General features: G+C 38.7%; 1 protein-coding gene across 2 annotated transcripts in view; it reads left to right on the forward strand.

The window, feature by feature from the left end:
- Positions 1 to 22,079, forward strand: part of ADH6 (alcohol dehydrogenase 6 (class V)) — a 31,136-nt gene that overhangs the window by 2,382 nt on the left and 6,675 nt on the right. The window contains exons 2-6 of one of the 2 annotated variants that reach the window (XM_019962412.2): positions 13,158 to 13,215; positions 15,222 to 15,323; positions 18,466 to 18,610; positions 21,273 to 21,360; positions 21,469 to 21,685. In XM_019962412.2, coding sequence (XP_019817971.1) covers positions 13,198 to 13,215; positions 15,222 to 15,323; positions 18,466 to 18,610; positions 21,273 to 21,360; positions 21,469 to 21,685 — 570 coding nt within the window. In that variant the 5' untranslated portion in view covers positions 13,158 to 13,197. Of the gene's footprint in view, positions 1 to 13,070; positions 13,216 to 15,221; positions 15,324 to 18,465; positions 18,611 to 21,272; positions 21,361 to 21,468; positions 21,686 to 22,079 lie in introns of those variants that run through there. The other variant, XM_019962411.2, reaches the window with a different exon arrangement.

Below are 22,079 nucleotides of genomic sequence, written 5' to 3' on the forward strand. Positions count from 1 at the left end.
GAAGGTCCCATGGTTGGACTTGCTTCCAGATTACCTCAATTTTGTGTTACTCTTGATTCATTTTAATCATAGTGCCTACAACTGGAAACAAATCAAATTTCATTTTACAAATATAATAAAATAGGGGGAATTGTCAGGAAGCATTTAACAGGAGGTTTCCTGTGTGCTGTTTTGGATATGTCAAGGAATCCTCTGTTCCTTATTAATTCCTGAATATTCAGGAATTAAGAGGAGAGGCAAGCCTCTCCAGGGGCTGAGGGATCCAGGCATTGCCTTCATTAGTTTTTCAATATAGTGATAAGTACCCTCTTCCTTCTTGTGAACCATACAGTAAAAGTGATTGTTTACAGCTCTCTCTCTCTTTAATATGGCTCGCCTTTGTTTTTAAGTCTGGAATTTTAATCTTTATTTTTGTTAAGAATAACTACAGTATATATGCCCACACCATATTGATTAAAACACCTTTGCTCCATCAGAGCTTGGGTCCCCATGTCTTTCTTTCTTTCTCTCTCTATCTATCTATCTATTTCTGGCTGATTTCCTGGAACGCAAAAGCCGGCTTCATAACCCAGGAAATATTAGCCTGTCTCCTTTCACTTTCTCATCGTTGACTCCGGACCACCAGCTTCTGGTCCATTAAAGGACCTCAATAGCTTTTGATGAAGAGGAAAAGAGTCAAAAAGTAAATGGTTTGCTATCCCCATGAATGCTTTTTCCAATTTTATACATAAACAATTCATTTGATTCTTTGATTAGATTTGCTTTTTTTTTTTTTTTTTGAAGCCATTTTATTATTGACATTTCCTTCTACAGAATTTAAAACCAGAGATTCTATTCCTAAACTGGTAACTGCTGCTGCTGCTAAGTCGCTTCAGTTGTGTCCGACTCTGTGTGACCCCATAGACAGCAACCCACCAGGCTCCTCTGTCCCTGGGATTATCCAGGCAAGAACACTGGAGTGGGTTGCCATTTCCTTCTCCAATGCATGAAAGTGAAAAGTGAAAGTGAAATCACTCAGTCGTGTCCGACTCTTAGGGACCCCGTGGACTGTAGCCTTCCAGGCTCCTCCGTCCATGTGATCCTCCAGGCAAGAATACTGGAGTGGGTTGCCATTTCCTTCTCCAAAACTGGTAACTGGCTACTTTCCAAAAAATAAAAAATAACATAGATCTACTTATAACCTATAACTTGCCTTTTGCAAGAAATGAATAAGGCATTTGAATTGCTCCAAGATGAAAACTGGTGTTTGTGTGTACGTGTGTATGTTTGTGTAATGTATCTCTGCATGATGTCTTATACATATGACTCTTACATCCAAACTTTTATGAAAAATGAGAAGTCTCAACTCAAGTATAAAAGAGAGTGATTGTAGGAAACCATGTAGATACAAGAGCTGTAAATCAGTTGTGAAGAACCCTTTAAGCAGTCATTGTGTGACCCTGAAGTCAAAGTCAAGGGTTAGTAGGTCAGTCATGTCCAACTCTGTGCGACCCATGGATTGGAGCCTGCCAGGCTTCTCTGTCCATGGAATTCTCCAGCAAGAATACTGGAGTGGGTTGCCATTCTTTCTCCAGGGGATCTTCCCAACCCAGGGATTAAACCCCAGTCTCTTGCATTGCAGACAGATTCTTTACCACCTGAGCCACCAGGGAAGCCTGTGTGACCCTAAGTGCCTTTGCCCATGTCATCACTGTTGTCATCTATAAAATGAGGATGATACCTTTTCCCTTGAGAGTCAGGTATGAAGATCAAATGAGAAAATGAAAAGGAAAGACCAATGAAAGAATAAATACTACAAAGTTATGTTATAGTAAAATTTTCTTTGTGATTTGAGTACTGATATAAGTTAAATTAAACTACAGTACAACTTAATTAGCAACCTATTTATCACAAACATAATTTTGAAATGATCTAAATTCCTCCAGAGAGTTATTTATTTACAAAGTACAATTTGTGCTGCTTTTATGGGTTTATTTTTAATCAATAGTTTATTATTTGATACTTCAGAAGTATTTCTCTTCAGCATACATTTACTAAACATTTAATAACCACACTGTGGTAGACATACTAGAAAAAGAGACTGCCTTCAAGTCACTGATGGTTCAGTATTATAAGATACTCATACAAAAAGAACTACAATATAGGACTGGATGTGATATCTGCTCAGACAATCCAAAAGACTATAGATTCAAGGCATAGAGACTTCATTTCTGATTGGAAGACTGGGGAAGCCCTCTGAGAGCAGGTCACTCCCAAGTTGGGCCTTGGGAGACTGTATAACTACAACATGAACAATGGGTAAAAGACATTGTAGAAACTGGAACTGTGCATAAGAACCTATAAAAGAGAGAAAAAGCCTTCCAGATAGTAAGCAGGAAAAATTTATTTTGCAAGGGGCAGATTGTGTTTGTATAGAGTAATGAGTGAGTTCAAAAGTCTTGACTGCGAAATATTTTCCATGTAAACAAGTAAGAGTGCAAGAATGTTTACATTTAAAGAGAACTGGGTTTTCCTAGGATGCTGTATTCCCTTTCCTGAGCTTTACTATATGATATTGCTATGCAATATAGTAGTGGTTGATATAAACTAACAATAAGTTTGGTTGAAATTATTAAAGTGCACTTGGTAGACTGACTAAAATCAGTCAGTTACAAAGCATCTGAAAACCAGTGTTGGAGTGTTTGACCTTGAAGCCACTTTCTAGCTCTATGAGTCCATTCTTGCATCTCTGTACATTGAGTGCAGAGCTGATGGGACTAGGGTTATGGGTTCTGAAACAACATGACCCAAATAATTTTTATAGAACTCTGAAACTGACCCTTAAATAGGTCTCCTTTCAAATTCTTTAGCTGAATAGCTCACTCCTATCCACAGGCAATATTCAAATAAAAGTATCCTATTGGTCATACTAGTAAGAGAGTACCAAGATCCACCCATCATTAGCCTATAAAAACAATAGTTCCTACATTATTGATGGTGGACTGAAGCTTCATGTTGATAAGAAAAGACAAGCATGCTGAGAATTTAAAACTTACATTCTCCATTTGAAGCATGAGGCTAATGCAATGTTACATACAATGGTGCATCGAAGAAAATATAATCTGAAAATTAAATAACACATAGATTTTCAAGCATTTTAAATTTAAAGACCAATGTCACCACGTTGTGGGTGAAAATGCAAAAGTTTAATCTAATTTCTTGTTGTTGCTATTCAGTCACTAAGTTCTGTCTGACTTTTGCTACCCCAAAGACTGCAGCATGCCAGGCTTCCCTGTCCGTCACTATCTCTCTGAGTTTGCTCAAACTCATGTAAACTGAGTCAGTGATGTTATCCAACAATCAAATCCTCTGTTGTGCCCTTCTCCTCCTGCCCTCAGTCTTTCCCAGTATAAGGAGCTTTTCAATAAGTCAGCATCCAGTGGCCAAAAAATGGAGCTTCAGCTTCGTATGTCTTTCCAGTGAATATTCAGGGTTGATATCCTTTAAGATTTGTTTGATCTCCTTGCTGTCCAAGGGACTCTCAAGAGTCTTCTCCAGCACAACAGTTTGAAAGCATCAATTCATTGGTACTAAGCATTCTTTATGGTACAAATTTCACGTCTGTTCATGACTACTGGGAAAACCATAGCTTTGACAACATGGACCTTCATCGGCAAAGGGATGTCTCTGCTTTTTAATATGATGTCTTAAGCCTGGCATGCTGCAGTACTTGGGGTCACAAAAGTCGGACACAGCTTAGCGACTGAACAGAAACAACAACAAGAACAAGAAATAAGATTCACCTTTTCATTTTCACCTACAATATGGTTATGTTGGTCTTTAAATTTTTTGAGAACACTAAATTTAAAATGCTTGAAAATCTGTGTTATTTAGCTTTCAGTTTATATTTTCTTGCATACACCATTGTATGAAACATTGCATTAGCCTCATGATTCAAATGGAGAAGAACATAAGTTTTAAACCTAATATGATGTCTAGGTTTGTCATCATATTAAATGTGAAATGGGAAAGACTAGAGATTTCTTCAAGAAAATTAGAGATATCAGGAGAACATTTCATGCAAAGATGGGCACAATAAAAGATACAAATGGCAAGGACTAAACAGAAGTAGAAAATATTAAGAAGCTGTGGCAAGAATACACAGAACTATACAAAAAAGATCTTAATGACCCAGATAACCACAATGGTGTGATCACTCACCTATAGCCAGACTTCATGGACAGTGAAGTCAAGTAGGCCTTAGGAAGCATCACTATGAACAAAGCTAGTGGAGGTGATGGAATTCCATTTGAGCTATTTCAAATCCTAAGATGATGCTGTGAAAGTGCTGCACTCAATATGCCAGCAAATTTGGAAAACTCAGGAATGGCCACAGGAATGGAAAAGGTCAGTTTTCATTCCAATCCCAAAGGCAATGTCAAAGAATGTTCAAACTATCCCACAATTGCACTCATCTCACACATTAGCAAAGTAATACTGAAAATTCTCTAAGCTAGCTTTCAACAGTGTATGAACCAAGAACTGCCAGATATTCAAGTTAGACTTAGAAAAGGTGGAGGAACCAGAGATCAAATTGCCAACATCCATTGGATCATCAAATAATCAAAAGAATTCGAGAAAAATATCTACTTCTGTTTCATTTACTATGCTAAAGCCTTTAACTGTGTGAATCACAACAAACTGTGGAAAATTCTTCAAGAGATGGGAATATCAGACAACCTGACCTGCCTCCTGAGAAATCTGTATGCAGGTCAGGAAGCAACAGTTAGAACTGGACATGGAAAAACAGACTGGTTCCAAATTGGAAAAGAAGTACATCAAGGCTGTATATTGTCACCCTGCTTATTTAACTTATATGCAGAATACATCTTGAGAAATGCTGGGCTGGATGAAGCACAAGCTGGAATCAAGATTGCTGGGAGAAATATCAATAACCTCAGATATGCAGATGACATCACTCTTATGACAGAAAGTGAAGAAGAACCAAAGACCTTTTGTGAAGGTGAAAGAGAAGAGTGAAAACCTGTCTTAAAAATCAACATTCAAGAAATGAAGATCATGGCATCTGGTCCCATAACTTCATGGCAAATAGTTGGGTAAAAATGGAAACAGTGGCAAATTTTATTTTCTTGAGCTCCAAAATCACTGCAAATGGTGACGACAGCCATGAAATTAAAAGACGCTTATTCTTTGGAAGAATAGCTATGACAAGCCTAGACAGCATATTAAGAAGCAGAGGCATTACTTTCCTGACAAAAGTCCATCTAGGCAAAGCTATGGTTTTTCCAGTAATCATGTATGGATGTGAGGGTTGTACCATAAGGAAACCTGAGTGCTGAATAATTGATGCTTTTGAATTGTGGTGTTGGAGAAGACTCTTGAGAGTCTCTTGGTCCTCAAGGAGATTAAACCAGACAATCCTAAAGGAAATCAGTCCTGAATATCCATTGGAAAGACTGATGCTAAAGCTAAAGCTCCAATACTTTGGCCCCCTGATGTAAAGAACTGACTCATTGGAAAAGACCCTGATGCTGGGAAAGACTGAAGGCAGAAGGAAAAGGGGACAACAGAGGATGAGATGGTTGGATTGTATCATCAGCTCAATGGACGTGAGCTTGAGCAAGCTCTGGGATTTGGTGATGGACAGGGAAGCCTGGCAAGCTGCAGTCCATGGGATCACAGTCAGACATGACTGAGCATTAGAACTGAACTGAACTGAGGTTTGTCATGGCTTTTCTTTCAAGGAGCAAGTGTCCTTTAGTTTTGTGGCTGCAGTCACCATCCACAGTGATTCTGGAGACCGGGAACATAAAATTTACCACTGTTTCTATTTTTTCACCATCGATTTGCCATGAACAGATAGGACCAGATGCCATGATCTTCTTTTTTTGAATGTTGAGTTTTAAGCCAGCTTTTTCACTCTCCTCTTTTACCTTCATCAGGAGGTCTTTAGATCCTCTTCATTTTCTGCCATTAGGGTGGTATCATCTGTATATCTGAGGTTGATATTTCTCCTGGCATCTTGGAGATGTGATTCAGCTTGTGATTCATCCAGCCCAGCATTTTGCATGATCTACTCCATATATAAGATAAATAAGCAGGGTAACAATATACAGCCTTGATGAACTCCTTTCCCAATTTGGAACCATTCTGTTGTTCCATGTCCAGTCCTAACTGTTGCTTCTTGACCTGCATCTGGGTTCCTCAGGAGGCAGGTAAGATGGTCTGGTAGTCCCATCTCTTGAAGAATTTTCCACAGCCTGTTGTGATTCATGCAGTCAAAGAGTTTAGAGCAGACAATGAAGCAGAAGTAGATGTTTTTCTGAAATTCTTATTATTTTTATGATCCAACAGATGTTGGCAATTTGATCTCTGGTTCATCTTCCTTTTCTAAATCAAGCTTGTATGTCTGGAAGTTCTTGGATCATGTACTGTTGAAGCCTAACTTGAAGGATTTTGAGAATTATCTTCCTAGCATATTAAATGAGTACAATTGTGCAGTCCTTTGAATATTTTTTGTCAGTGCTCTTTAGGATTGGAATGAAAAGTGACCTTTTCTAGTCCTGTGGCCACTGCCAAGTTTTCCAACTTTGCTGGCATATTGTGTGCAGCACTTTCACAGCATTATCTTTTAGGATTTGAAATAGCTCAAATGGAATTTTGTCACCTCCTCTAGCTTTGCTTGTTGTAAGGCTTCCTAAGGCCCACTTGATTTCATATTCCAGAATGTCTGGCTCTAGGTGAGTGATCACAACATCATGGTTATCAGGTCATTAAGACCTTTTTGTATAGTTCTTCTGTGTATTCTTGTCACCTTTTCTTTATCTCTTCTGCTTCTATTAGGTCCTTGCCATTTCTGTCCTTTATTGTGCCCATCTTTGCATGAAATGTTCCCTTGATATCTCTAATTTTCTTGAAGAGATCTCTAGTCATTCCCATTCTGTTTTTTTTTCCCTCTTTTTCTTTGAGCTGTTTACTTAAGAAGACTTTCTTATCTCTCTGTGCTATTCTTTGGAACTCTGCATTCAGATGGATATATCTTTCTTTTTCTCCTTTGCCTTTCACTTCTCCTCTTTTCTCAGCTATTTGTAAGGCCTCCTCTGCTAAGTCACTTCAGTCGTGTCCGACTCTGTGCGACCCCATACATGGCAGCCCACCAGGCTCCCCCATCCCTGGGATTCTCAAGGCAAGAACACTGGAGTGGGTTGTCATTTCCTTCTCCAGTGCATGAAAGTGAAAAGTGAAAGTGAAGTTGCTCAGTCGTGTCTGACTCTTAGCGACCCCATGGACTGTAGCCCACCAAGCTCCTCCATCCATGGGATTTTCCAGGCAAGAGTACTGGAGTGGGGTGCCATTGCCTTCTCCGAAGGCCTCCTCAGACAACCATTTTGCCTTCTTGCATTTCTTTTTCTTTGGAGTGGTTCTGGTCCTTGCCTCCTATACAATGTTATGAACCTCCATCCACAGTTCTTCAGGCAGTCTGTCTAACAGATCTAACCCCTTGAATCTATTTGTCAACTTTTACTATATAATTATAAGGGATTTTATTTAGGTCATACTGAATTTAGGGGTTTCCCCTACTTTCTTCAGTTTAAGCCTGAATTTTGCAAAAATGAGTTCATGATCTGAGCCACGGTCAGATCCTGGTCTTGCTTTTGCTGACTATATAGAGTTTCTCCACCTTTAACTGCAAAGAATACAGTCAGTCTGATTTCAGTACTGACCATTTGGGATGTCCATGGGTAGAGTCATCTCTTGTGTTGTTGGAAGAGGGTGTTTGTTATGATCAGTTGTTCTCCTGGCAAAACTCTGTTAGCCTTTGTCCTACTTCATTTTGTACTCCAAGATCAAACTTGCCTGTTACTCCAGGTTATCTCTGGACTTCCTACATTTGCATTCCAATCCCTGTGATGAAAAGGACATATATTTTTGGTGTTAGTTCTAGAAGTCTTGTAGGCCTTCATAGAACTGTTCCACTTCAGCTTCTTCGGCATTAGTGGTTGGGGCATAGGTTTGTATTACTGTGATATTGAATGCTTTGCCTTGGAAACAAACCGAGATGAAAGAGGCATTGATGCTAATTTGATGGAGAACATGCTATTACTGCTGAAGTGGCTACTTTTGCAGAGTTTACAAGCACATAAAACTTTTGCGGAGTTTACAAGCACATAAAAAGGTCAGAAAAGGTGCCATTTCTGCTCTTCACATTAAATATGACAAACAGGTAGTAGCTATAAAGAAGCCATAGGTATTAATTTAACATAGTCATCTTACCTACCTTGAAACCTTATTTCAGAATTTGACCCTAGAAAAATGGTAGTTTTTCCCCAACTTATTCACAAAGTCCTCAAGCAATTTACATTATTTAATTGGAGTATGAGGAAATATTACTTTTATTTACATTTTCTTTTTTGAAATTGGCTTAATAATTATCTATGATTTAGCAACAACAGACTTTGGCACCAAACATTAAAATAAATAACATTACTCTTTGTAGTATTAACGGTGCATGTGATAATAGAACAAAACAGAGTGCAAAGAAACTGAGATGAACCTTTATGAGAAAAACCAAATGCAGACCAAGCTCTGGTTGTTATACAGATTCCCGGACTAGAATATTATTAACCTTTCCCAATCTCACTATCAGAAACCATCTGTGGAACCTTTCTGCAAAGGGACCTATTAAATTTAGCTTTGTTCGGGTATGGGCAGAGGTAATTTCTGAGATTATTTGGCTGTCACCTTCATTTTGTGGGGAAGAAAATCAAGGCCAAGGGAAGCTCAGTGTACAGACTTACCAGAATCCCATAGCCAATTACCAGCTAAGTAAATTTGGCATTCTCACCACTCCTTTCTCTACATGAATCTTTCACGTTAACCTCACATCTTTCATTTCATTCCTTGTGCCTTAATTACATTGAACTTCTTTCAGTCTTCCCCCAGTTCCTGTCCTTTAAAAGATACCAGAGTCCTTGTCTGTGAGCCTTCCCACTCAGCCATACTCAAACCCCATCCCCACCAAACTCTGTTCCTAACTCCCAGCCATTGTCCAAATCTCATTATAGCAAGACCCTGCAGTTCAGTTCAGTTCAGTTGCTCAGTTGTGTCCGACTCTTTGCAACCCCATGAATCGCAGCACACCAGACCTCCCTGTCCATCACCAACTCACAGAGTTCACACAAACTCATGTGCATCGAGTCAGTGATGCCATCCAGCCATCTCATCCTCTGTCGTCCCCTTCTCCTCCTGCCCCCAATCCCTCCCAGCATCAGAATCTTTTCCAATGAGTCAACTGTTCGCATGAGGTGGCCAAAGTATTGGAGTTTCAGCCTCAGCATCAGTCCTTCCAATGAACACCCAGAACTGATCTGCTTTAGAATGGACTGGTTGGATCTCCTTGCAGTCCAAGGGACTCTCAAGAGTCTTCTCCAATACACAGTTCAAAAGCATCAATTCTTCAGCACTCAGCTTTCTTTACAGTCCAACTCTCACATCCATATATGACCACAGGAAAAACCATAGCCTTGACTAGATGGATGTTGGCAAAGTAATATCTCTGCTTTTGAATATGCTATCTAGGTTGGTCATAACTTTCCTTCCAAGGAGTAAGTGTCTTTTAATTTTATGGCTGCAATCACCATCTGCAGTGATTTTGGAGCCCCCAAAAATAAAGTCTGCCACTGTTTCCACTGTTTCCCCATCTATTTCCCATGAAGTGATGGGACTGGATGCCATGATCTTCGTTTTCTGAATGTTGAGCTTTAAGCCAACTTTTTCACTCTCCTCTTTCACTTCCATCAAGAGGCTTTTTAATTCCTCTTCACTTTCTGCCATAAGGGTGGTGTCATCTGCATATCTGAGGTGATTGATATTTCTCCCGCCAATCTTGATTCCAGCTTGTGCTTCTTCCAGCCCAGCGTTTCTCATGATGTACTCTGCATGTAAGTTAAATAAGCAGGGTGACAATATACAGCCTTGATGTACTCTTTTTCCTATTTGGAACCAGTCTGTTTTCCCATGTCCAGCTCTAAGTTGCTTCCTGACCTGCATACAAATTTCTCAAGAGGCAGGTCAGGTGGTCTGGTATTCCCATCTCTTTCAGAATTTTCCACAGTTTATTGTGATCCACACAGTCAAAGGCTTTGGCATAGTCAATAAAGCAGAAATATATGTTTTTATGGAACTCTCTTGCTTTTTCCATGATCCAGCAGATGTTGGCAATTTGATCTCTGGTTCCTCTGCCTTTTCTAAATCCAGCTTGAACATCTGGAAGTTTACGGTTCATATATTGCTGAAGCCTGGCTTGGAGAATTTTCAGCATTATTCTAATAGCATGTGAGATGAGTGCAATTGTGTGGTAGTTTGAGCATTCTTTGGCATTGCCTTTCTTTGGGAGTGGAATGCAAACGGACCTTTTCCAGTCCTGTGGCCACTGCTGAGTTTTCCAAATTTGCTGGTATATTGAGTGCAGCACTTTCACAGCATCATCTTTCAGGATTTGAAATAGCTCAACTGGAATTCCATCACCTCCACTAGCTTTGTTCCTAGTGATGCTTTCTAAGGCCCACTTGACTTCACATTCCAGGATGTCTGGCTCTAGGTGAGTTATCACACCATCGTGATTATCTGGGTCATGAAGATTTTTTTTGTACAGTTCTTCTGTGTATTCTTGCCACCTCTTCTCAATATCTTCGGCTTCTGTTAGGTCCATACCTTTTATGTCCTTTATTGTACCCATCTTTGCATGAAATGTTCCCTTGGTATCTCTAATTTTCTTGAAGAGATTGCTAGCCTTTCCCATTCTGTTGTTTTCCTCTATTTCTTTGCACTGATCGCTGAGGAAGGCTTTCTTATCTCTTCTTGTTTTCTTTGGAATTCTGCATTCAAATGTGAATATCTTTCCTTTTCTCCTTTGCTTTTCACTTCTCTTCTTTTCACAGCTATTTGTAAGGCCTCCCCAGACAGCCATTTGCTTTTTTGCATTTCTTTTCCATGGGGATGGTCTTGATCCCTGTCTCCTGTACAATGTCATGAACCTCCATCCATACATAGTTCTTCAGGCACTCTGTCTATCAGATCTAGTCCCTTAAATCTATTTCTCACTTCTACTGTATAATCATAAGGGATTTGATTTAGGTCATACCTGAATGGTCTAGTGGTTTTCCCTACTTTCTTCAATTTAAGTCTGAATTTGGCAATAAGGTGTTCATGATTTGAGCCACAGTAAGCTCCTGGTCTTGTTTTTGCTGACTGTATAGAGCTTCTCCATCTTTGGCTGCAGAGAATATAATCAATCTGATTTCGGTGTTGACCATCTGGTGATGTCCATGTGTAGAGTCTTCTCTTGTGTTGTTGGAAGAGGGTGTTTGCTATGACCAGTGCGTTCTCTTGGCCCAACTCTATCAGCCTTGGGCTCCCAGAAATATAGATTACATATACTTCCTCTCTGTTTCTATTGCATATTCTACTCCCTCTATAATACCATGTCAAACACTGTATTATAATTGTCTGATTATTTGTTCACACTATGAGACTGTGGACTCTGAATATCACATCCATCATCATTACCCCAGCATCAAATGAATGCCTGAAATATAAGAGTGGCTTCTGACAAAGAAAAACAGAAAAAAGACACAAATTATCAATAATAGGAATCAAACAGAGTATATTACTACAGACACTGCAAACATCAAAAGAGTAATAAGGGAATACTAACACTTCTGTGGCTCAGCTGGTAAAGAATCCACCTGCAATGCGGGAGACGTGGGTTCCATCCTTGGGTTGGGAAGATCCCCTGAAGAAGGGGAAAGCTACCTACCTCAGTATTCTGGCCTGGAGAATTCCATGGTGTATATAGTCCATGGGGTCACAAAGAGTCAGACAAGATTGAGCAACTTTCACTTTCACTCTTCGTTAGTAATTCTACACACATAAATTTGACAAATTAGATGAAACGGAGTAATTGCTCAAAGACTGCAGACTAAAATACAAAACAGAGTATTTACATATTCTTGTCTGGAAAATCCTCTGGACAGAGGAGCCTGGTGGGCTAGAATCCATAGGGTTGCAAGAATCAGACACAACTTAGAGACTAAACCAAACCAACCACCTAACAAAGACAAAGGTAATTGAAGTCACAATTTTAAACATCCCCAAATAGAAATCTCTAGATCCAGATGGTTTCATTGAAGGATTCAACCAAACATTTAAGGAATTAATGTCAATTCTATACACTCTCTCCCAGAAAACAGAAGAAGAAGAAATAATTTTATGAAATTATTATTACTAATAATAATCAGTAATGAAACTAAAATCAGACAAAGACAGTGCAAAAAAAGAAAACTAATACACCAAGTAGAATTTGTTCCAGATATGTAAAGCTTGTTCAGTATTTGAAAATTAATCAATATAATCCACTGTAATCTCACAGGCTAAGGAAGAAAATCATATGCTCATATCATGACACAGAAAGAGCATTTAATCTTCTTTTCTTCCCTTCTAGCTAAAACCTGCCTACTGGTGTTACCTTTCATTGGGAATGTATTTCCTTTTCCTCATGTTCATCAGGGTCCTGGTCAAGTCTCTTAATCCACATACAGAGATTTGCTCAAATTCAAATCCTGATTGTTAGGCTTCTTACCCAAATTGGTTTCAATTTCTCTGAGTAACCAGCTCAGCATACCAAGAGGTGAGGAGCTTATGCTAAACTCCTAGATAAAACTAGCTAGTAATATCCTAATTCCTCAACAATGTGACACATGCTTGGAAAACCAATGGGTTACTCAAATTTAGACTCATAGATACCATACCTGCATTGGAAAAACAACACAGACACAATTTTATACATGTTAATAGAAATTTTAAACTTGGACATTTAGAAGACCAAATTTAAAACTCAACAGAATGGATACTAAGAGGGAACCTCATGACTAATAGAAGAAAAACTGCACAATTTCACCTTTTGTGCTTTTGCACTGAGCTAAATCTTTTTCATATTATAATTAGGAACTTCCATCAAGGAACAGGAACATCTGTTTCCAGTTATGAGGTGTATTAATTACCTGATTAATACACAAAGGTCAGGACTCAGCCTCTTGATCAAACAGTGACCTCTACTCCCTTGGACTTTGAAAGTAACCAGAATCTCCTTTTCTCAGTATATTCATCTGTGGCCAGAAGAACACAGAGAAAATCAGCATGAGTACTACCGGGAAAGTAAGTATGGCATTCTTTTTTATGTCATATCATAAATGTGTCAACCTGTGTGCTTGTCTATTTACCAACACCTGGAGAAGGAAATGGCAACCCACTCCAGTGTTCTTGCCTGGAGAATCCCAGGGACGGGGGAGCCTGGTGGGCTGGCATCTATGGGGTCGCACAGGGTCGGACACGACTGAAGCGACTTAGCAGCATCACTCAACTACTCTCTATACTCCTAAAAGTGGAAGACAATCTTAATTTTAATATCTCTCCTTCTCCTTCCCCTTTTCTTTTATTCCTTTTATGTGCCTTGCCTTTCTTCAGTGGTTTTTTTTTTTTTTTTCAGTCCTTTAATAGGCAATATATCAAGCCGTATATCAAACTTTCCAAAGTTAAAGATATATCCCCTCCTTAAAGGATCTCATAGAGAGACATAGTAATTATGAAAGAGAGTCCAGGGGTAGTAAAAAAGAGAGGGGCATTGCTCCTAATCTTGCCTGGCTTCCCAGAGAAAGTGACATATAAAAGAAAACTTACAGATGTAAGAATTCACCAGGTAAAGGAGGAGACAGTTTTGCAGGTAGACGAAACATGAGGAAAAACAGAACAAAATTATCCAGAATTTTTCTGTTGTTCCTGAGGGCAGGAAATGACTAGAAATAAGGTTGGAAAGACTGACAGGAAGATCATGGAAAGCTCTGTAGACCATGTCAACAGATCCTGACAAACAATTGGTGACAATATCATTTTTAGGTAGGGAATTAGCATGATAAGGATTATAGTTCAGGGCTTCCCTGTGGCTCAGACAGTAAAGAATCTGCCTGCAATTGGGAGACCTGGGTTCAATTCAGGTCTGGGTTAAGAAGATCCCCAGGGGGGCATGGCAACCCACTCCAGTATTCTTGCCTGGAGAATCCCCATTGACAGAGGAGCCTGGCAGGCTACAGTCCATGGGGTCACAAAGAGTCAGATACACAACTGAGCAGCTAAGCACAGCAACGCTATAAAAGATGGACTTCAAGGTGATGAACCAAGCCAGGTGAAAGGCAATGAGGACTGGACCACACAGTAGCAGCAGAAATGGAGAAGAGGGGTCAGATTACAGAAATTTTTAGATTGTGGAGGTTGAGGGAAAGAGACAAATCAAGGCTCTTTCCAGGTTTCTTTCTTGTATTATTGAATAGATTACATGGCAACTCATTGAAACAGAGAAAGCAAAGAACAAATTGTGTGCTGTGTCCACCACTGGTCAAGGGAAGGGGGGTGGTGGAAAAAAGAAATAACAGTGTCTTCATGTTTTATCATGTTGAATTTGAGATACCTGTAGGATAGTCCAAAGGGTCTCAAAGAGTTGGACATGACTGAGCAACTAAGCACATTCAAATAGCCAATGAATAGAATCTAAACCTTAGTAACAAGTCTGTTGCAAAGATCATCTATATAAAAGTAATAATTGATTCTGTATAAACTAGGTGAAATCACATAGGATAATAATTTATAGTGAGAACGATGACGGGCTGAAATCAGAACCCTTGAAGGACTACCTTACCACCAACAACCTCTTCAATCTCAGTCTGCCAGTGACCACCACCATTTGATGAAATGCCACAGCTAGATGGTCTCCATTCCTGCCTGCACCCCAAAACTGATTCTCTCCCATACCTAGGACCACAAATAACTCTCACACTGCAATGTCATTTCTACCCTGAAACTGAACTACTTCGTTCATCATAAGATCAAAAGTATGACATCTATCCTCTTGGTTGTGTAGCAGTATGTACATACAGTTAGAATTGCAAGACTGATTTGAATACAGAGACTGATAGTACAAGAAAAGTTGAGTTGAGGTCAAGAGGCTACATTCTCAGTATATTTAAGCAATGATTTATTCCTTTTTTTTTTTTATCTAGGCTTGAGTGTGAAAGAATTGGATTCAACCTTCTAATAATCATTAATATAGGAATGCTCTAACTCCCAATCCTAAGGAGTTTCCCTGTCTGCCTCCATATTCTTTTTCCCAGGTTATCAGGTGCAAAGCAGCCATAGTCTGGAAGCCTGGTGGATCATTTTCCATTGAGGAGGTAGAAGTGGCTCCACCAAAGGCAAAAGAAGTTCGCATAAAGGTAAAAAAAAAAAAAAATCCACAATATTTCCACACCAAAACTCAGAGCTGTTCACTGTAGGTTATACATTCTTTTCACAATGTTCAACTCAGAAAAAAAACTATATGCTCTCCTATTTCTTTTTTTTTTTTTTATTTTTTAACTTTACAATATTATATTTGTTTTGCCATATATCAACATGAATCTGCCACAGGTATACACGTGTTCCCCATCCTAAACCCACCTCCCTCCTCCTTTCCCATACCATCCCTCTGGGTCATCCCAGTGAACAGTCTTTTGGACTCTATGGGAGAGGGAGAGGGTGGGATGATTTGGGAGAATGGCATTGAAACATGTATAATATCATATATGAAACGAGTCGCCAGTCTGGGTTTGATGCACGATACTGGATGCTTGGGGCTGGTGCACTGGGACGATCCTATTTCTTTTTTATTAAACATTTCCATTAGTCTTCAAATCCAAACAGAGAAACAGTTGGGAAGGTATAGCATAGGTTACATACCCAATGGACACTTATTTTTAACTACTACTAATTAAAATAAGTTTCTACCCACAAACCATACTTTAATCTGTACTTTCAATTTTCTTTATGATATTCTTCATGATATTTAAGTTACCTTGAAATACAGTCCTCCCCCTATATCTGCAGGGGATTGGTACCAAGACTCCCCCACTCCATACCAAAATCCTAGGAGGCTCAAATTCCTTGTATAAAATGGTGTGGTATTTGCATATAACTTACACATATTCTCCTGTATACTTTATTCACCTCTGCTAAGTCACTTCAGTTGTGTCTGACTCTTTGTGACTCTATGGACTGTAGTCCGCCAGTCTCTGTCCATAGGATTCTCCATGCAAGAATACTGGAATGGGTTGTTGTGCCCTCCTCCAGGGGATCTTCCTGACCCAGGGGTCAAACCCATGTCTCTTTCATCTCCTGCATTGGCAGAAGGGTTCTTTACCACTAGCGCCTAGGTTACTTAAAAATACCTAATACAAGATAAATGCTATACAAATTGTTATAAATACAATGTAAATGGTATATAAATAGTTGCCAGCATGCATCAAATTCAAGTTTTGTTTGGGGGACTTTATGGATTTTTTTAAAATAATTTCAATCCCTTATTGGTTGAATCCATGGATGAAAAACCCATGGATAAGAAGGATTGACTGTATGTTTTATGAAATTTTGTTTGATTATAGATAAATCAAGACTCAGTCTTTGGAATTCAGGTTAGAGCTGGAAGAGGCTTACAGATACCTGTTATTTTAAAAATAAGATTAAAATCAATAATGTACAGGACTCTTCTAGCGGTTAAATAAGAACAGAGACTTCAACTGCTTTTCTCAACCTTGCTTATATGTCTGGAATCATTTGGGAGCTTTAGAGAATGCTGAAAACTGAATCCCACCCTTAGACATTTTGAATTTGTGATTTATCTGGTGTGGAGTGCAGTCTGATTGGGCTTCCTAAGGGGCATTAGTGGTAAAGAACCCTCCTGCCAAGCAGGAGACCTGGGTTTGATCCCTGGGTTGGGAAGATTCCCTGGAGGAGGGCATGGCAATCCACTCAGTATTCTTGCCTGGAGAATCCCCTGGACAGAGGAGTTTGGCAGATTATAGTCCATAGGGTTACAAAGAGTCAGACACGACTGAAGCAGCTTAGCATGCACACAGGCTGATCATTAGAGTTTTTAAATCTCCCCTAGGTGATTCTAATAAAAGGCTACCAGTCCAGAAGGTAGCTCACCTGACTTCTAGTTCAGTTTCTTTTGAATTTTCACTATTTAATGTTAGTAATGATGAATAAGTATTGTTTATTAATGGATCACAGAGGGATCATCATTTTCTGAGTTACCTTGCCTGTGCAATCCATGCCCTCTTTTCAAAAAGTCTTCTCTGGCCTATATGATCCATGGAGTGCACAGAAGGTCATTTGGCCATCTCTATTCACTCTCCACCCACAGGATCGCAACTCATACAGAGAGATGTGGACACCAACTCAAAAACATCCAGCCATTATCTGATAAGCTACAAATCTGAATCTCTCACTCAAGAATTTGAACAAGATACAAAGTCTGAGCAAGACAGGGGATGGAGGGAGCCATTATCTGATAAACTACAAATCTGAATCTCTCACTCAAGAATTTGAACAAGATACAAAGTCTGAGCAAGACAGGGGATGGAGGGAACTAGAGAGGCTGGAGGGACTAAAGGCTGGCAGTCATTTTTAACCATGCGATCATATGAATAAGAGAAAGCCTGTCTTCAGAGAATGATAGGAAAATGCAGCTATACACACACTGAGTCAAAGTAGACAGATGAAGACAAAGGCTGCTTGATGGATTTCTAGATCCATTAATTCTAACTGCACTGCTTACAGTCAGGTTACAGGCAATTTTATGATACCCTTCAAATTATCCCCCTTTTACATGGTCAAATTTCAATAGATTTTAATTCTTGACTTAGCCATGTGTGTGTATGTGTGTGTGTGTGTGTGTGCACGCACATGCATTCCAACCCCATACCCATTTTAGAGATGAATAGACTGAGACTCAGAAGGACAATTCCTCCCCTGATCACACAGTTAAACAGGGGTGCAGAGCCAAGATTTCAGCTCTGAACTCTTTAGTAACCACTGCTCTGAGTGCCTCCACTTTAAACTATCTGGCTGATTTACAACAAAAAGTGGTATTACAACTTGTACCAATAACATAACTGTAAAGCCCTCATGTGAAATAAATTAAAACCTCAATTATAATAGGAGGCATTATCCCTCTCCTTCCTATATTCCAATTCCTTCATTTCTATAATTGGTCTTGCTCCTCCACACTCCCACCCACAAGCTACAGTGAAGCACAAAGTGAGACCTTTGATGCCACATGTGGTTTTACAACGGTCTCTTCTGAGCCCATCCTACCCTCTCCAGTAAGTTTTAAAATCATTTGATATCAAAATTAGCTAGTGAAAAACATTGTATTGATTGAAACACATTACTGGCCCTTGTCCAGAATTAAAACTAAGAAATTAATGCATTAATATTAATGCAGCATATCAAACTACCAAAACACTTTACAACATTAACAATTCTACAACATCTCTGAGACAGAGAAAACTATATTCCTCTTTGCCTTCCATACAGATGGTGGCCACGGCGCTCTGTGGGACTGAGATGAAAATGTTGAAGGATAAAAATCTTCAGCACCAACACTACCCTATCATTATGGGCCATGAAGGAGCTGGAATAGTCGAGAGTGTGGGAGAAGGAGTGAGCACAGTGAAAGCAGGTATGAACTGGTACCTGGAATTAGGAGATAGCAGCAACTTGGAACCCACCTCAGGAATAAAAAGTATCCCTTAAATTATGTTAAGCATAAATGAAATAAAAGGTAAAATATTGCCCATTTCTTAGAAAAGGAGGGTTAAGTATAAATTACAGAAAAATACTAAATGTATTCTTTATACTTATATTTTGATATTAATAAAAATAAAAAATAGAATGTACTGAAATTGAACTTGAAAGAAAGTGCAAATGAGACAAAAATTTCCTCAAAAAATCAACTGAGAGAAACTGTTGAACAATTGTTTAAATGAAGCATATGATAAGTATGATAAATAGTTCAACTATGATAAACAGTTGAACACATTAGTGAACTAAATAGGGAAGAAGTTCAGAACTGGATCAAATTAATGTAGGAATTTAATATAGGATTAAGTTTGCCTTTCAATTTTGAGGGGGGAACATGGATTTCAACATATAATATTGAAACAACTGGATAGTTTTCTGGAGAATAAAAGTAACTTGAGTTGCTATTACATTTTTATAGAAAGAAAGATGCTATATGAATCCAAGAATTAAATGTGAAAAGCGAAACCATAGAAGTATTATAAATTATTGTAACAGAACATTTTGTAATACCTCAGAGAAGAGAAGGAAATTTTAACCAACACAAAAAATTCAGATGTAAAATAACATATCGATAAATTTGAAAATAAAGTTCTTTAAAATTCTGTGTTAAAAAAATACCCTTCCCCCAAATCAACAAGCCAATATGATGGGCAGATTTCTTTAATTTATAAAGAATTCTTTAACACTAACTTATGAAAATTGGCAAAGGAAATGTACATCTAGTTTGGAAGGAAATATATAGAGAGATATAGATATATACACATATACACACAAATGCTTTTTAAGCATCTAAGAAGATGCCCAATCTCAAACCCTAAATAAATTAAAATTTTAAAGACAACAGAAAAACTGTTTATCTAAAAAATTAGCAAAGACTTGAAAGTGTAATATTTAGGGCTGACAACCTTTAAGGTTGTAAGACTAAAGTTCTCAACCTCAGTTGATAGGCTGTCAGCTGGGGCTACAGCCCTCAGCTCCTTGAAGCTGCTCACATTCCTTCTCATGGGGTCCCTTTACCCACTTCTAGCCTCAAAGCTGCAATGGCACATCAAGTCCTTCTCATGCTTTGAATCGCTTTTTCCTCCTCTTCTGCTTTCCTCTTGTCTCCTTTCATGGATCTTTGGTGAAGAAGATCGCTCAGTCGTGTCCCACTCTTTGCGACCCCATGGACTGTAGCCTATCAGGCTCCTCTGTCCAAGAGACTTTCCAGGCAATAGTACTGGAGTGGATTGCCATTTCCTTCTCCAGGGAACTTCCTGACCCAGGGATCGAACCAGGTCTCCCACATTGTAGACAGATGCTTAACCATCTGAGCCACCAGGGAAGTCCTTTGGTCCACCTAAATAACCCAGGATAATCTCCTATTTTAATGTCAATTGCTTAGTAATCTTAATTACATCTGCAAAGCCTCTCTTCTTTCCATGTAACATTCACAGGCATGATAACTTGACATATTTAATTTCTGGGAATTAGGATAAGACATCTTTGGTGAGCCATTTTAGAAATTCTGTCTACCACAGACCATGCGTGCTCAAAATATTCATTGCATTGTTCTTTTTCATGTCAGAGAGGAAGAAATAATAAAAATAGAAAACAACCTAAATGTCTGTCAGTACACAGGGTGCTGCTTAAATATAAATTACAATATATTTATATAACAGAATACTATGTAAATATTAAATAAATGATAGAATGCTGTATCATTCTGAGATAAGAAATCTCCAAGATCAGCTGTTAAATAAAAAAGCAAAGCCTATGATAGGGTACATAGTATACTAGTTTTTGTATTTCTAAAGGGATTATGTCTCTGAAAAATACCTTGGATATTGATAAAAGTAATTGTCTTTAGGGTGGGAGAAGGAAGACTAGAGACTTGGATGTCAATTTTCACTTGTGCTGTTTAAATTTTACCATGAGTATGTATTATTTTTTTAAAAAACTGAAAATAAATGAAATTCTACAAATTATTTTTACAGAAAATATGAAGTAAATTGCTCTGGTTTACAAGGATAGACAATGGGGCAGTCAGTAAGTCCATCACAGGCAGGTTATTCTAATATTCTTCTTATACTTTGAACATTAGTAGAAAAAACTGCCTACCTCTGGAGAAAGGATTGATATAAAACACAGAAGGTAGCATGGAGACAATCCTCTCTCCCGGATCCAGAAGCTTATTCTGTGAGTTTGTGGTATCCAGACAATTTTAAATTCAATTCCTGACACCAGAAGTTTTATAGGAAATGTAAGAAAAGACTTGGCTGAGTGGCTACATGACAAAGCCATCTGGTGCCTCAAGAGGAACTTAGAAAGGAAGCAAATCTGAGGCCAGCCCCTTGGGAGTCAGACATTGAGCCCAGAGCTAGGCACACATGCCAAAGATATCCCCTTTTTCGTAAGTATTCTCCACAATAGCAAGCACAATTAAATGTGGAACTAATTCTTAGTTATATTTTCTTGAGCGCCTTGTTGTTGAGTTCCTGAGATACCGCTATCTCTTTACTTTAAAAATAATGCCTTAATAAACAATTTTGCTTTCTTAGGAGATAAAGTTATCGCACTCTTTCTACCACAGTGTGGTGAATGCACCTCTTGCCTTAATTCTGCAGACAATTTTTGTATAAAACTCAAGTAAGTTTTTACAAACTTTTTTTTGAAAAATTAATTCAATTTCCTTAAAAGGAATCTAAACTTTTTGCTTCCAAATAAATGTTTTTTGTTTGCTTTTGTCTATAAAAGACAGGCAGAAACCCACCTGATGTCTGATGGTACCAGTAGATTTACCTGCAAGGGAAAACCAGTATACCACTTTGGGAATACAAGCACCTTCTCTGAATACACAGTAATGGATGAAATCTCAGTCGCCAAGATTGATGCAGCTGCACCTCTGGAGAAAGTATTCCTAGTTAGCTGTGGTTTTTCTACTGGGTATGGTGGTGCAATCAATACTGCCAAGGTGAGAAGCATTTATATCCATTATGAATGTAATTGTTGACAAATGGAGTTGGAAGGCCTTATGTATCTGGGCCATGTCTGATCATATAGCCTGAGAGAGACTCGCAAACCTGCCTCAAAACATCCTCAAGTTCTTTATTATTGCCTAGTCACCTAAACTCCCTTGCACATATTTCCCATTCCTTCTTGGTCAGTAGTATGTGGCAGATTAAGTCTAGATGCCATTCACAAGTGGAGACATCAGGTATTCCTGGAAGTGAAACATAATACAGTTTTAAAATGACTATATATCCTTCCACATTCCAGTTAATTCTTTTTTTCTTTCAACATACATTTATGGGGCCATTCACTGTTCCAGGTGCTGGGATTCAACAGCTAAAAGTGCCCATTGAGCT

Source organism: Bos indicus, chromosome 6, assembly GCF_029378745.1.
Source record: "Bos indicus isolate NIAB-ARS_2022 breed Sahiwal x Tharparkar chromosome 6, NIAB-ARS_B.indTharparkar_mat_pri_1.0, whole genome shotgun sequence".
Taxonomy (NCBI): Eukaryota; Metazoa; Chordata; class Mammalia; order Artiodactyla; family Bovidae; genus Bos; species Bos indicus.